Source organism: Meles meles, chromosome X (assembly GCF_922984935.1).
Source record: "Meles meles chromosome X, mMelMel3.1 paternal haplotype, whole genome shotgun sequence".
In the NCBI taxonomy this organism is placed as follows: Eukaryota; Metazoa; Chordata; class Mammalia; order Carnivora; family Mustelidae; genus Meles; species Meles meles.
In genome coordinates, this window is record NC_060087.1 from 83,459,419 (window position 1) to 83,476,213 (window position 16,795).

The 16,795-nt window shown below is 44.6% G+C and overlaps 1 protein-coding gene across 3 annotated transcripts in view; it reads left to right on the forward strand.

The window, feature by feature from the left end:
• The window catches only part of DRP2 (dystrophin related protein 2), a 41,053-nt gene that overhangs the window by 16,683 nt on the left and 7,575 nt on the right, over positions 1 to 16,795 (forward strand). For 2 of the 3 annotated variants that reach the window (XM_045994464.1, XM_045994465.1), the window contains 13 exons: positions 1,128 to 1,284; positions 3,130 to 3,250; positions 4,499 to 4,767; positions 5,164 to 5,310; positions 5,745 to 5,823; positions 7,648 to 7,708; positions 8,008 to 8,069; positions 9,307 to 9,381; positions 10,640 to 10,841; positions 11,065 to 11,150; positions 12,737 to 12,897; positions 13,231 to 13,397; positions 15,777 to 15,888. In XM_045994464.1, the coding sequence (XP_045850420.1) occupies positions 1,128 to 1,284; positions 3,130 to 3,250; positions 4,499 to 4,767; positions 5,164 to 5,310; positions 5,745 to 5,823; positions 7,648 to 7,708; positions 8,008 to 8,069; positions 9,307 to 9,381; positions 10,640 to 10,841; positions 11,065 to 11,150; positions 12,737 to 12,897; positions 13,231 to 13,397; positions 15,777 to 15,888 (1,699 nt within the window). The remainder of the gene's footprint in view (positions 1 to 1,127; positions 1,285 to 3,129; positions 3,251 to 4,498; positions 4,768 to 5,163; positions 5,311 to 5,744; positions 5,824 to 7,647; positions 7,709 to 8,007; positions 8,070 to 9,306; positions 9,382 to 10,639; positions 10,842 to 11,064; positions 11,151 to 12,736; positions 12,898 to 13,230; positions 13,398 to 15,776; positions 15,889 to 16,795) is intronic. The other variant, XM_045994466.1, reaches the window with a different exon arrangement.

The following is a 16,795-nucleotide window of genomic DNA, read 5'->3' on the forward strand; positions in this document are numbered from 1 at the left end:
TTTTATACCTTCTACTCCCATCCATTGGTTATCAGCCCATCTACTCCTCCCCAGACCAGGGCAAATCAGGCAAATCAGTAAGAGCATGAAATCCATTCCTATATTGGTTGTTCCTCTTTTCTTTACCCCTCTACATAACTTAACCCCCCACACATTTCCTCTCCACTCCCTATTATCAAAACCCAAACTCCTGCTGTTGTCAGGCTTTGGCTGGAATGAGGAAGCATAGAGAAGCTGAAAGAATGCAGGCTTTGGGGTAAATGAACCTGAGTTCAAATCATAGCTCTACTTATGATTTAACTGTGTGACCTTGGGCAAATTACTTAACCTTCCTAGGCAATGGGAGGTTACTTACTTTGCAAGATTGCTTCTCTGAGAATTAGTGAAAGCAATCATTTAGGTAAGGGCTTAGCCAAAGTGGTAAGGAGGCAATGAATAGTTATTATTGTCAGATAAGGGGAATGATCTTGATGGCTGTACCTAGGCTGGCCTCCAGCCTCCTACCACTTGGTCCTCAACTCAAGTTTCATTTGGGGAAGGAAGCATACTGAGATGATTATAGTGTGTGCATTTTTCTCCTTCCATATGTCAACTCTCTAGCCTATGGTGCTGTCATCTTTTAGAACCCTTGGGTTGCATATATTTGTGTGCGTCCTCATACATGCGAGTGCCCACATTCAGTTGCCTGACTAAACCTTTCTGCTTACTATATCCTTTTCTACTCAGAGGTTAGGGTCTGAGAAGCCTCTGTTGATGAGTAATTTGGCATGATTTGAGTTCCTCCAGGGCAAGACAGCAACCAGACGGCTGTCGCCACTAATGCCTTTGCTCAGTTTCCTCCCCAGCCTGATGCTGGGCACACAACTGAATTAACTGACGTCCGCACTGATGTTCCCCACCCATGGACCTCCCCATTGGTTTTTAGTACTGTACTCCATGTGGAGGTGCCTTGGGAACTTCTATGGGTGAGGAGAAGGGAGGACACTGGGCCTCCTCCCACTTCAACCAGAGCAGCTCCTCTTTAATCTGTTTTATGTATTAAAGTGTTACATAAACATTTGGGAAAAAGTGTTTTGCCACTTAAAAAAGGAAGATTAAAAATCACTGGTCTTATGCCTTGTGAGCAGTGCTCGCCTTGAGGCCTTCTCGGACCACAGTGGAAAGCTTCAGCTCCCTCTCCAAGAGATTATCGACTGGCTCAGCCAAAAAGATGAGGAATTGTCAGCTCAGCTGCCCTTGCAAGGGGATGTGGCCCTGGTGCAACAGGAGAAGGAGACACATGCGGTAGGTTTGAGTTATGGAGGCTGTGGTGTGTAGCCTTTCAGCTGGGAAGGGATATTTTTTGCAGGATTCTGACAGATGGGCCCCTAACCTGTGCTTAGACATCTGAACTAACAAGAGGCTGGATCCAGTTTACTGTTTTGGACTCCACCAGAGTAAGTCAAACCTTTTCTCCCCAGCCCTTTCATCAGAAATTGGCCTTCTTGGGGCGCCTGGGTGGCTCAGTGGATTAAGCTGCTGCCTTCAGCTCGGGTCATGATCTCAGGGTCCTGGGATCTAGCCCCGCATCGGGCTCTCTGCTCTGCAGGGAGCCTGCTTCCTCCTCTCTCTCTGCCTGCTTCTCTGCCTACTTGCCTACTTGTGATCTCTGCCTGTCAAATGGATAAATAAAATCTTAAAAAAAAAATGCCTCAACACATTTATAAAAAAAAAAAAAAAAAAAAAAAAAAAAAGAAATTGGCCTTCTTTCAAATCCTGCCCGGATTTTTAGTGGGCACATGGGAAAATGAACATAATATAATGTTAAGTGAAAAAAAAAAACATAGGATACGAAGCTATATAAAGGTGGATCTCAATTGTACAAAAATTTATATAGATGTGTGCGCATGTATACACACATACAAAAACATAAGAAGGAACTATATAAAAAAGTTCACAATGGTTAATGCTAGTGATGAAACTGGAGTTCTTTCTAATTTTCTTCTTCATATTTTTCTGAAAATTTCTAAGATTTTGATGACATATATTACCTATTATAATCAGAAACTAGCAATAGTTCTTTCTTTTTCTTTTTTTGAAGATTTTATTTACTTATTTGACAGAGAGAGAGATCACAAGTAGGCAGAGAGAAAGGGGGAAGAAGGCTCCCTGCTGAGAGGAGAGCCCAATACGGGCCTCGATCCCAGGACCCTCAGATCATGACCTGAGCCGAAGGCAGAGGCTTAACCCACTGAGCCACACAGGCGCCCCAACAGTTATCTCTTAAAAATGAATACAGGATGCACTAGAAGAAATACTTATGTGATAGAGCAGAGGTGTAGCTAAGGTGACAATGGCAATCACACTGCAATATAAATGTATCAAATCAATATGTTGTATACCTTAAATTTATATAATCATACATGTCAATTTATCTCAATTTGAAAGGTGGATGCAGAATGGAATACAGTACAGCAAGAAAATAAACTTTATTTCTCACTTTAGTGAGAAAAAGCCAGATACAAAAAGAGTACGTACTGTATAATACCATTTACATAAAGTTCAAAATGAGAAAAACTAATCAGTGGTATTACAAGTCAGGACAATAGTTACCTAAAGGGGAAGAATGAGACAGTGACTAGAAGGGGCCACTGAATGTGCCTTCTGGGATGCTGATGGAGTTCTGTTCTTGACGGAGTTCAGTACTGATTACAGGTATGGAATCACTTCATGGAAAGTCCTCAAGCTGTCCACTTTTGATTTGTATACTCTTCTCTATATTTTAACAAAAAAATAATTAAAATTATAATATCAATCCTACCTATCTGGTTTTGATTTCTCTAAGTCCCTTATGGGGAACTTTCTGGGTCTTCCAGAGAACCAAGATTCCCAACCCCAAATCTCCACATTTCTCTCTACCTTGCGGCATATACAGACCCATGTCATACTAAAGAGACCTCCCAGTGTCAGAGTCATTCTTCTGCCTATACGGAGGACTGCACCTCTTTCTGTGTGGGTAGCCCAAAGATACATGATAATGCTAAAGGATCAAGTTGCACTGAAGAGAAGAAAGGTCATCAATTACAGAATGGAATTTAAAGCAATGGAAAAATTTTACTTCCCTCTTGACCATGTTGCTAAACTTCATAGGCCTTTATGGAAGATGTCAAGTCTCGGGGCCCCTATATCTACTCTGTGCTGGAGTCAGCTCAGGCCTTCCTGTCCCAGCACCCATTTGAGGAATTAGAGGATCCTCGTTCTGAGAGCAAAGGTGGGTGGTCTTCCCCTCTTTTGCCTTCTTAGCAATGAACTGCTAAACACCCTCCTGCCTTCCCCAAACTCATTTTCTCAGCTGTTATCTAGGAGGATAATTTTCTCTTAGGAGTCCAAAGTTGGGAAGGAGCAAGATTCACATTGCAGGAAAAAGCAAAGAGAACAGAAGCTGGAGTAGGAGAGACCAATGTGTGACCCAAAGGTGTATGTGGCTCTGTGGAGCATCATGTATGGCCTTCTAATGAGACATAAAAAGGAAAAAAACACAAAGGACTCGAACACATTGAGCTGACTCAGTGAATGAAAGTAGTAGTAGTATGTCCTTTAAAAATGTACTGCTTCATTCCAACATAGACATGAGGTGATGTGCTAACAATAAAAAAATCTTTCTAAAATCTAAAAAGTTAGGTGATGACACTTCAGGAGAAAAATTTATTGTGACTTCTGGTCCCTTTCCTCAGTAGAGTAGGCCACTCTAGGTCCAGGTTCAATTAAGGTAGCAGTGGGGGATTCATGGCGATTGGGTGTGAGTGGTAGCCCAGCAGGCCCTCTTCTCCAGGAAGAGTCCTCAGCTTCTCGATACTAGCTATGAATGGCCTGGAAGAGCCCTTTTTTAACTGAGTCCTTTGTTAAAGCTTTGACTAGCTCTGTTTACTTCCAGCCCCTCAGTAGGTGGCTTGTAGTCAATTTATTGACCAGGGGGCCTCAGATAGGACAAGCCTGGAGTTTGGGGGGATCTAAATCTCCTCCTGAGGGGAAATCTGAGGGAGGAAGAAGCCTCCAATTTAGATGCCTAGATGGAAAAGCTAGGTGAGTTATGCTAACCTCTCCTGGGCGTAAAATGCTTCCCTGCTTTGGATGGAAGTGGGCAGCAGACACTAACGCAAAATAACATTCTAGAGTCATGTGAATAGAACTCCGGATGATTTGCCTCGCTGCACCTCTTAAAATATTTACTCATAGTCTACCTTGCCCATTTTCTACGAATATGAGGAAATCCTCCTGGTAGGGGGAAAGTAACAACATGGTCTCTTGACTGTGGTGGGGAATCCATGAATCAACACATGTGATAAATCACGCAGTGCTAAGTATACACACACACACACACACACACACACACACACACACACACACGTGCACGCGCGCATAAACACACACATTTTACAAAGGTCTGTCTTTGTCTCTGTCTTTCCCTGGGCTGCCCCTGCCAGGTTGGCCTTACCTGGCTTCCTGCTTGTTCTTACAGATACCTCTCCCAGACAACGGATTCAGAACCTTAGCCGCTTTGTGTGGAAGCAGGCAACAGTAGCCAGTGAACTATGGGAGAAGCTGACAGCCCGCTGTGTGGACCAGCACCGCCACATTGAGCGCACTCTGGAGCAGCTGTTGGAGATCCAAGGAGCAATGGAAGAATTAAGCAATACTCTGACACAGGCTGAGGGAGTCCGAGCCACATGGGAGCCTATTGGGGATCTCTTCATTGATTCACTCCCTGAGCACATTCAGGCTCTTAAGGTATGCAGACCTGTAGCCTGACTATGGTCCACCCTGAGACCTGACACTCCTCCCAGTCCCTGCTACTGAAGCTTCACTTCACCTACAGAAAGGTGGACCAGACTGCAACCGAGTCTTCCCCAGTTTATGTGCTAGATTTGGGGGCTGGTTTAGCTGGAGTCTCTCCTCTGTTCTTCCACTGTCTTCTCTTTCCCTGCTGTTTTCTGAGAGTTGGAAAGGAAGGGGATAAGGACAGTGGCCACCCACACCTGAGTCCAAATGGCCTAATAGCAAGCACCTGGGTCATGCTGTTGAAACAAAAATTTGTGGGTGAAGAGGGAGGACTTGAGGTGAATGACTAATGGTTCCTCTTTCCCACTCTCTGATTGCTGTGGGACTTGGGTTCTGGTTCTATAGCTGTTCAAAGAAGAATTCTCCCCCATGAAAGATGGAGTGAAATTGGTGAATGATCTGGCCCACCAACTTGCCATTTCTGATGTACACTTGTCAATGGAGAATTCCAGAGCTCTGGAGCAGATCAATGTCCGCTGGAAACAACTACAGGTAGAAGAGAAGCCTGGAGTGAGTCATAGGGAAGAGCTTTGATATAACTAGGCTTGGGGGAAATATTCTTCAGGCCAAAAGAAAGTGAAAGGGCATTAAAGTGGGATCTACGTGGGAAAACAATAGTAGAGCATTTCGGGCCAGGGAACAGACTTCTCAACCTCTAAGCTGCAGGGGGTAATTGAAATGAAGACCTGAGAGGGGCCTGTCTAAATGCAGGCATTCAGGGTGGACAGGGGCAGATGGGGAGTGACTATGGTCTGGAATTAAGGATGCTCTTCTCTGACCCTTGGGAGTGATGTGGAAGGGCCAGGAGCTGGTGACCATGGGAGGAGCTAGCCTGTAAAGGACTTCACAAAGATTTCCAGAGGTGCCTGGAAATCCTGCACTAAATCTCTGGAATGAACTCACTGACTCTCTGCCTCTTTCTATAGGTGTCAATTGGCGAGAGGCTTAAGCAGCTCCAGGATGCCCACCGGGACTTCGGGCCTGGGTCGCAGCACTTCCTCTCCTGTACGTGAGACAAACTAGACTTCACTGAGCAGAACCTCAGCTACCTTCCAAGAGAGTCTACTCTCTTCCTTTTAGGGCCTGGTAGGAGCCCAGGATATCCTGGAATCCAAAAAGCTGTAAGGATAAAGCAGCCTAGTAGAGCGGTTGAAAAGACAGGCTCTTAGGTCAGAGAGGCCAAGTCCGAGTCACTGCTCCTTGACTTAATAGCTGGGCAAGCTTGAAAAAAAACCCAGCTTAACCTTTCTGACCATCAATTTTCCCGATATGTAAAAAGAGGACAAAATATTACCTAACTCATAGGGTCATTTTTTCAACATTTATTTAGGGTTATGCAAGTTAAATACCTTCATTTTTTCAACATTTATTGAGGACCTAATGTGGGTCCTGGTAGTGTTTCAGGCATTGGTGCTACCTCAGTGAATGGAACAGACACAAGTCTTTAGACTTGTAGAGCTTATCCACTAGTAAGGAAAGCCGAAATGTAACCAAGTGAGTGCAATAATATATATATATTATTATTATATATAATATATATATTAATTTTATATATAATTATAATATATATATTAATTATATATATAATTATAATATATATATTAGCTGGTGACAAGTGCTGTGGAAGAAAGTAGAGCAGAGAAAGCATGAAAAGGCAATGCTGTACTCGATGAGGGAGGCATTGCAAATTCAAATAGGATAGTCCAGAAAGATCTCACTAAGAGCAGCAATTGAGTAGAAACCTCATGGACACAAGGGCATGAGCCCTGTGGATATCTGAGGGAGGGAAGAGCACACCAGGCAGAGGGAATAGCAACTTCTAGGACCTTAAGGCAGGGACATGCCTGAGGAACAGGAAGGAGGCTGGTGTAGAAGTAATACAGAGAGGAGGAAGTGGGAGGTCAGAAGGGTAGCAGGAGACCAGGGCACAGAGTACCCTTGTAGGGCATGGTCAGACCTTGGAATTTTACTCTAAATGGCATTGGGAGACTTTGAAGGGGTTTTGGCAGAAAGATGACATGATCCGACAGAGTCAGGGTGTTGGGGAGCAAGAGCGGGAGCAGGAAGACCTGTTAGGAAGCATATGGTAATCAGATGAGGGATTATGGTGACCCAGGTCAGATGGTAGCAGTGGAGATGGTGAGAATATACGGACATGAAAATCAGCTATGCGTGCAAAGCACTTAGCACAGTCTCTGGCTCATAGTGGGAACTCAATAAACATGAATGGCGGTTAGAACTCTTGCTCTTATAATCAATCACTGGCATGCAGCTCTACCTCCAGTGGGCTCTTATACACAGGGAACCTGTAGTGAGGAGGTTGGCCAGGTCACGAAACCCTCCTTCCATCTGGAAGATACAGCCATGGAGCAGAGAAAGGCATCCTTTTCCAGAATTCTTCGCCAGAGGGAAACGGGCAGTAGCATTCCCCATTGCACCACAGTACCAAGAGGCTTAACCTCATGGGGAAAGGGCTTTGAGGGTCCACTTCATATTCACAGCAGCACCGAATGGGTAGAAATGGCAGGCTTCTCAGGGAAGAGATCGTTGGTGTGGCTGAGGCCGGGTATTCCTCTTCAGACCCTTGCCGCCTCTCTGAAACCTGAGGGTATCGGTGACAATTTCTTCTTCCCTTGGCCTAACATCAGGGAGAGAGTGCATTCATCAGATTTTGCTGCACCTTCAGGGGCTGTTAAGAGCTGGCAGGGTGAGTCAGGCCTCCCCTTTTGGGCTTTACCACCTACTCAGGAGGAGAGTGCAGGGGAGTCCTGGGGATCTAAAGAGCATAAGCGGCCAACTTCCTTCTCTCTTTCTCTTCTCCTCTACCAGCCTCTGTGCAGGTTCCCTGGGAAAGAGCAATTTCACCCAATAAAGTTCCCTACTACATCAAGTGAGTGACCATCTGAATTAGAAGTGGGTCATTCACCTGCCCACAACCCCTCCCTCGCCTGTCTTTTTTTCTCCCTATCCCTCCTTATCTGTTGGGATTCCTCCATCCTGTCCGGTTTTTCCTCCTACTCATCTCAAGAGCTCAAGATTCTACCTGGGTAAAGGTGAATACTTGTGCTTTGGGATCATCATGGGTCACCCTGGGATCCGGCGGCTCCTTGCATTTAACCTATCACCAAGTGACACACATGTGTGGAGGGGTGGCTTGGATCCTGGTATTATTGATGCCTCTGTTTGTAGCCACCAGGCTCAGACCACTTGCTGGGACCATCCCAAGATGACGGAGTTATACCAAACCCTGGGTAAGAATTCGGGGTTCCTGTATAGGGTGGAGATCTATACAGCTGCCATTTCCCTATAAGAACAGAAGGGAATTCCATTCAACAAGCAGGCAGGGGTGGAAATGAGTGCCTTCTCATTTCTCCAGCAGCCTTCCTTCCTTTCCCCTCTGTAGCCCCCTTCAACTGGAGGCTCTACATTCCTCCTGGACCATTTTACTATCACATTAGGGAATTTTGCTTAGAGATGTGAATCAGATCTGCTTTGAAAGACGCTGTCCAGACTCTGATTAGTGTGATTTTCGTGCACCTTAGTGTTGGCTATTAAGAGAGAGTCATCGGGGCGCCTGGGTGGCTCAGTGGTTTAAGCCGCTGCCTTCGGCTCAGGTCATGATCTCAGGGTCCTGGGATCGAGTCCCACATCGGGCTCTCTGCTCGGCAGGGAGCCTGCTTCCCTCTCACTCTCTCTGCCTGCCTCTCTGCCTACTTATGATCTCTCTCTGTCAAATAAATAAAATCTTAAAAAAAAAAAAAGAGAGAGTCATCATTAGGTTGCAGATATTATCCGTGTTGATGCATGTGAATATGGTTCATTCTCCCTGCTGTAGAGTGTTCCATTTTATATATATACACCACAGTTTCTTCATCCAACCTACTGTTGATAGACTTTTGAGTTGTTTATCATTTGCAACTCATTAAGGACAGTGCTGCTAAGGAGCTCTTGTACACGCGTTCTGTGCATGTTTTTCAGTCTACAGGTCTAACATCATTTCAGTGCATTATAAATAGACTAGGAAATTTGAAAGCCCAACAGATCCTTAGCAAAAGTCATATTTACTAGTAATTTGTTATGTTTTTACTCTATCAGATCGAGCAAGGTATTGTTTCCTGAAATGTTTGATTCAGTTATTTATACATACACACATGGGTATAATATTGGACCATGATGTCCAATGAACGCATGTCTTACCATGCATCTTAGTCAATAAATGTTTGGAAAATCACTGCTCTAGGATACACAGCCAGCTGGGCTGTAGGCTATGTGAATGTTCAATTTTACTATGTAATGCCCAGTTGTTTTCTGAGGTGATTGTATCAGTTTGCGCTTCCACCAGCCTTACTCACTTATCCATGTCTTTTTTGACACCTGATATTATCAGACTTTTATTTTGTGCCAAGGTGGTGGGTGTGACATGGTATCTTGTTGTGGTTTTAATTTGCATTTCCTTGATCTGAGTGTGGCTCTTTCCATTCTTTGCAGCCGATCTGAACAACATTAAATTCTCAGCTTACCGCACTGCCATGAAGCTACGCAGAGTCCAGAAAGCACTGCGTTGTAAGTTTCCCATTGCACATCTCAGTGCCCTTCACCCCACCCCCACTCTTCCTCATCTGTTTGGCTGTTTTCCAGTTTTATCCCGCCTCAGCCCCAGGGTGTTGACTGACTTGTTGGGAATTCTCCAAAGACTGGGAGATGCTGGCTGTGGGTACCTGCTTTTTCCAGGCACCTTCCATTGTCCCCAGACCCCAGACTTGTTTCCAAAGTAACCCATGATCATCATCCTTCTTGTCCTTTCTGTGCCCAACATGGAGAGTCAAGCAACTGTTTTGTGACAGAAAGTATCTCAGCCCAAGATTTGGAGCCATCTTGCCCTCTTGAAGTTACTGAACATGGCGGAGCTATTGAAGCAAATGCCAGTCATTATGGGGAAACGTGGCTGTAGATAAAATGTGCTCTCTGGCCTTTCCCAGGGACACAATCCGTTCAATATTCCTAGCCCAGGCATGTCTGGCTAGGCTGATTCCAGCTTTGGGGGTAATGAGAAAGTCTTCCTGAGGTCTGTCACATTTACCTGGGCAAAACTGAGCCTTCATAACTGGTATCTCGATCCTCAGAACAAGGTTCACAGACAAACCTATTTGCTAGTGAAATGTGTGTGAAGACAGAGAAACTTAAAATGGGATTTGACCCCTTAGGATTTAATATAGCAAAGGAGGTGAATTTCCTCACATCCTACCATCTTCTTGAAACCGATGTCAGGCTGGAGACTAGAACAAAGCCATGCGCTAGATTTAGGGTATATTTTGATTAGAAGAAATCGTATCCCAAAATTTTAAAGAAAAACAAAAACTATATGTATACAAAAAACAAGGTTAAATACAATGAAGGGATAAAATATGACTATAACAATGAAAATTTAAAGAGATTTAAAAATGTATTGATAAGATAAAATAGTTAAAGACATTAAAATAGGAAAGAGGAAAAATTTTAAAAATAGAATAAGAAAAATATAAAATTAAAAACATTTAACTTTGAAAGACTAAAGGATCATGGGGAAAAAAACATGAATTCTATTTGAAACTGATGTCAAAGAACACAGAGGTATATACACATTTTGGGTTAATTTAGGGGGCCTTTTGCTGCCATCCCCCTCTTTGGGATAAGGGTCTCGGTGAAGGGCAATCTTGTATCTACTTACAAATGGTGGGTCTGGAGATTGAGTCAAATTTGGTGATGCTGGTGTGTTAACTCCTTGATTAGACTTGGGAGTTCTGCTCTTGGCTATCCTTTCCCCATTTCTTTTCCTCCCCAGTGGACCTGGTAACTTTAACCACAGCCCTGGAGATTTTCAATGAGCATGATCTGCAGGCCAGTGAGCATGTCATGGACGTGGTAGAGGTCATTCACTGCCTCACAGCCTTATATGAACGGCTAGAGGAAGAAAGAGGCATCCTGGTCAACGTGCCACTCTGTGTGGACATGAGCCTCAACTGGCTCCTCAATGTTTTTGATAGGTAAGGGCTGGTATCCCTGGAAGCCTCCAAGATGGAATCCAATGGGACCGTTGGAGGTGGGCATGATGAGAAGGGGTTGTTCCCACACTGGACTTGGACTTAGCTCAGCATGGGGCATGGTTGGCACAGAGCCCTACTGGGATCAGCTCTGTGAGGGAAATTAATGCCAAGATATTAACTTGTTCTGTGCATTCGTGTTCTTAGTCTCTTCTTTTTAACCTAGTGGTCGCAGTGGGAAAATGCGGGCACTATCTTTCAAGACTGGCATTGCATGCCTGTGTGGCACGGAAGTGAAGGAAAAATTACAGTGTGAGTACACCTCCAGAGTCTGGAGTGGAGTGAGGCAGAGGGAGAGGTGTAGTGGCAGGAGGAAGGGTGGAAATAAGCAGAAGGTAGGTCTTAGGACTCACCAGAACATGACTCAGGCTACATTATAATGGTGGTCCAGGCTATTGCAAAGAATGCACGACAGCCGAAGGCTAAGATGGGTCTAAGGCCTGCTGTTACTTCCAGTGTCACTCCAAGGGGGTTGGCTTCATCTGATCCAATGTAATTAGTTGACCAAGTTCTGAGTCAGCATACTGGGGTATCCAAGAGCCCGACTTTCTGGTGCCCTTCCCCTGTGGCCTATCAGGCTTAGCCCTCTCCCAGTCTGAAGGTCAAGCCATGTCACACATTCTACTGGAGACTTCCCATGTGATTTCACGGGGTGGGCTCACTAATCCCCATCAGGATTATTATTGGGAGGTGAATAGTATATATGTCTGTAGTTTGTAACCTCTTTGGTTTCTAGTACTTTTGCTCTTCCCCTCCATCCCCTGTCTTCACTACAGCATTTTGTGCTTTTCTGTGCTAAGTGCAGTGAGCACAAGGTTCTATTAGACATGATCCTTGCCTCAAGTTGTTGACAGTCCAGAAGAGGTGATGGAAGTCCACAGAAAGCGTTTTTGAAAGTGCTAATTAGAATAATCTGAATGGCAAAGGGTATGTGCTATATCAGATCACAGAAGAGAGAGGACAGGGGTCTGGGAAAGCTTTGCAGGGAAGGAGACAGAGCAAAGCAAGTTCGTAGCAATGACATTATTGATTTCTCTCAACATTCCTCTGAGAAAGACCGGACAGTGATTATTTCTCCTGGATTACAAGCAAGGGAACTGCAGCAGAGAAAGGTTTCTGACTTACCCAAGGTCCTCCAAGCTAGTCAGTCATGGATCCAGAACTAAAACTCAGGCTATCTGCCTTCTACTTCAGAGTATTTTCTAAGCCATAGATCATGTATGAGACATACAAGAACCTTTGAAGGAGCTTTTCTAAGGTTGGGATTGGGTGGGAGTAGTTCTCATGGGCCATATTCAAATATAAATACCATAGTCTATTCCACAATCACTTAGAGGTAATTCTTAGATGATCATCTCCTCTTTGTGGATTATTCATGCCAGTGTTTCTTTCCATTTGTGTGGAGAATTGAGAGCTACTGCAGTGTCCGGCTCCATGAGCTACACGAACAGGAGGGGACTCATGTTCAGGCACCCTTAAGCCCCACACCTCTCCATCTTGCTTCTTGAGAATCTGTTTTCCCAGCAGTGTCATATCTGTGTCTGGCAGTGTGCAGTCTGCTCTCTGTCTACATCTCTCCCTCTGTTTATGATGTTCTCTCTCTCTCTCTCTCTCTCTCTCTGCATCTGTCTCTCCTTTTCTCTCTGAACTCAGAGAATACTCATTTTAGAACTCATGGTTTCTAGAAGGTCAGGGATGGACATTTAAGTATTCCAGTTTTGAAAGTCATTAGCTAAGTCAATGTGCTCTTTCCCTGTCTTTCTTTTCTGCTCCTTCTCCTTACACCATTCTCTGGCCATTCCTGCTTCGGGGTTGGCCATGACTTATGGTACGGCCAGCAGACCTCTTCAGCCAAGTAGCCAACTCAGGCAGCCAGTGTGACCAGCGCCACCTCGGTGTCCTGCTCCATGAGGCCATTCAGGTGCCCCGTCAGCTGGGGGAAGTGGCAGCCTTTGGGGGCAGCAATGTGGAGCCCAGTGTCCGTAGCTGCTTCCGTTTTGTGAGTATGGAACTGGGGAGGGTTGATGAGAGGGAGGGTGGAAAGTAGGGAGCGAGAACTAAGAGCGAGGCTTCTGATATGAGATGAACTACTCAAATGTAAAGGAGTTTGTTCAGATGGAACAACAAAGCAGAGGGTTCTCTGGGCTTTTAAGGTCAGAGTCCTGCTTATGGGGTGTGTTGCTAGCTCAACTAGGACAAGGCAGAAGGTGGACACCTCTGTAGAAAAGGCCATGGGCCAATCCAGGTCTTGCTGGTTCTCCTGCCCCTCTGTGGGCTGCCATTGTGGGGACAAGGGCCTCAGTCATTGTCATTGGGTTTCTTGTTTCTCTAGAGCACTGGGAAGCCAGTCATTGAAGCTTCACAGTTCCTAGAGTGGGTCAACTTGGAGCCCCAATCCATGGTGTGGCTGGCTGTTCTACATCGGGTCACCATTGCTGAGCAAGTGAAGCATCAGACCAAATGCTCTATCTGTAGGCAGTGCCCCATCAAGGGCTTCAGGTAGGGAAGGCAACACCTGTGGACTGATAATAATAAAGAGGCCACGTTACATATAGAATCATAGATTATGAAACAACGTATTCCATAATTATATAATTACAGCTCATTTATGAAACAACGTATTCCATAATTATATAATTACAGCTCATCCATGACACACCATTCTATATTGTTGTAATCCTTTCCACTGCAGAACGTTTGACATCTTAAAAAATCGGAAATGGTGAAATACTTCTTTTGTTTTCATCTGTCTTACAAAGTATTTCAGACCTACAAAAAGATGTACAGAAAAGTGAAAGGGTGTGGGATGGGGAAATAGTACTGAGAGGGAAGTCATTTATTTGTTCATTGTGTCCCAGGGAATGTTAAGTAGAACCTGGAAGCCCTGGCATCCTGACATATAAGAAGAACGCCTCTGTACCAAATGGTATGCTGGCAAATGGTTCACAGCAGACTCCCCAGAAAGCAAAACAAACAAACAGAAACCCAAAGCTGATTTGCAGTATTTGCTAATTTCCATGGCATAAATTCTCCCACTGTGGCTGATGTCCAGCTACCCACAAGAGGTTGAGAAGAGATGCATTTGTTGTATATTAGTTTTTTTTAAAGACTTTATTTATTTATTTATTTGTCAGAGAGAGCGAGAGTGCGAGTATAACCAGAGGGAGTGGGAGAGGGAGAAGCAGACTCCCTGCTGAGCAATGAGCCTGACATGGGGCTCAATCCCAGCACCCTGGGATCATGATGTGAGTTGAAGGCAAATGTTTAACTGACTGAGCCACCCAGGTGCTCCTGGTTGTATACTATTGACAGCATTTCCACATTGCAGATATGCTAGTGTTAGACTGAACCTCAAGAGTGTAAATAATAGAAAAATAGGAGAAAAATAATCAGGAGGTGATGAGTTCTGAGTATTTGTTACCTCTGTTTTTAATATCATTTACTTAATTGTGAATTTGTGTGTGTGTGTGTGTGTGTGTGTGTGTATGTGTGTGTGTGTGTATATATATATATATATATATATAATGGCTGTATTTAACAACTGGCTTGAAATAAAACCCTGAAATTTTAACACCTGGCTCTTGTGAGCTGGTTTGAGCCAGATCCAGCACACTGGGGTATGCACCCACCAGCAAGCTGAAGAAAGAAAGCATGATCGCAATACATTTACAGTTTCCCTGGTTATATTCCCCTCCTCCTCCCACAACCCTGAATTTGGCTTTCATCATAAAATGCTCAAGTTTTCAACTTTTGAAAGCATGAAAGCATTCTCTTTACAAGCTTCTTTTTATAAGCAAATGAGGCACACAGGTGGTGTGTTACTTGCCCAAGTTCACACAGTTGGTGAGTGTAGATCCAGGACTAGATTTTGGATCCTCTGACTTCTCTAAGTCTAGGCGTTTCACCTTTCTGTACTACTCGGTTTGGGCAGTTCTGCCAGGCTTTGGACCTGGATCTGAAGGGCTAGTCAATATTCAGTAATAATAGGATTATTATTATATTTATTAATTATTATTATTTTTTTTAGACAGAGAGAGAACATGAGCAGTGGTGGGGGGGCACCAGAGGGAGAGGGAGAGACAGAATCCTTAAGCAGGCTCTACACCAAGAGTCAGCCTGACACGGGGCTCAGTCTCACAACCCTAAGATCCTGACCTGAGCCAAAATTGAGAGTTGGATGCTTAACCGACTGAGGCACCCAGGCACCCCGAGTTATTATTATAAACAAGTTTTGGAAATAACTTAGCCAACTTTCCCAGGGCTGGTAGAATAAGATCCTTCGTCCTGGAAGCGTAACTTTTCCAACATAGGTGGTGATACCTGTGAGACGGGACCCTTCAGAGACTTCTTCTTTTAGAAAGCTATTTGAGGGGTGCCTGGGTGACTCAGTTGGTTAAGTGTCTGCTTTTGGCTCAGGTCATGATCCCAGGGTCCTGGAATCGAGCCCCACATCAGGGTCCCTGCTCAGTGGAAAGCCTACTTCTTCCTTTCCCTCTGCCCTTCCCCCTGCTTGTGCTGGCTCTCTCTCTCTTTCTCAAATAAATAAATATAATCTTTTTTTAAAAAAAGCTATTTGATATCATGAGCTCTTTACCCCTGCCCACTGCCTCCTTTTTGAAAAAAGATGGTGAGGTAATGCTGTTTCCCACACTTCCTGGGACTCTGAGCATGTAGATTTCATGGAGGCTTATGGTCTTTAGAATAGAGCTAGTCATCTAGTGAGGACACAGCCACTGTTATGTGTGGGAGGTTGAGCCCATTATGACTCCATGCCTTGCATACTTCTAAAGTGTGTGCATATATCTGGAAGTTAGGGAAATGGGGAGGTCACTAGGGTACATTGGATTCTCTGTCCTAACCACCTCTCGTCTCTCCAAGGTACCGGAGTCTGAAACAATTTAACGTGGACATCTGCCAGACATGCTTCTTGACAGGAAGGGCCAGCAAAGGCAACAAGCTTCATTACCCCATCATGGAGTATTACACCCCGGTACGGAGCCTCTGGGCGGAGCAGGAGGGGGAGGCAGCAATCAGGTTCTAGGTCCTTGATCCACTTGGCAGAGCATGGACTAAATATACGCTGCTCTCCTTTGGGGAACATTCTCCCAACAGTCCTGGTGATTCACCAGTTTGGGGGATTCCTGGCTATATCGTCCCAGGACACTCATGGCCATTTAAGTAGCATTTACTATTTTCGTGCTGAGCAAAGTCTCGGGAAAAAATAGAGAGCAAGGTAGTTCCAGGCAACTGGCCTTCCTTCCATTGCTCACCTGCCTGCATTTTTCCCATTACCTGGTCTTCATCTGCTACTTTGTTGTTTCTTCCATCCCGGCTCGTCAATTCCAAAATTTGTGCTCAAATCAATTACTTAGTCTCTTGGAGGTTTAAAAAAAAAAAGAGTATGTTTTTTACCTGGGTCCCCAAATTCCACTTGGTTTTCATTGGAAACTGCGCCCTTCATAGCCACCTGAGCCCAGGTTGGTCAGCATTCCTGACTCCACACACAGAATTTCTTCTCTGCTGTGTTCCAGACCCATAGCTCCAAAGTTAGCTCCCTGAGTGGGCTCTACTCCCCAAACTCTTTTATCTCTTTCTGCCCCACAGATGCTCTCAAATTCCCCATCTTTCAACATGGTTTCCCATAATCCATCTCTCCACATCGTCATCTCTTTTCCAAAGTCTGTTATCACAGGAACGTGTGTGACCCAGTGGGAGCAGGGGGCTTGTCTTTATTTTTATTTTATTATCATTTCAGAATAAACATACAGAGAAACCTAACTTGAGATGGCAGACTGATAATCCTCTACCTCCTCCTCATCTTCTACACCCCCAGGATTTATATCAAGATGTTTTAGAAATTAACAAATTTATACCTACTGTAAAAGATTCAAATTCTG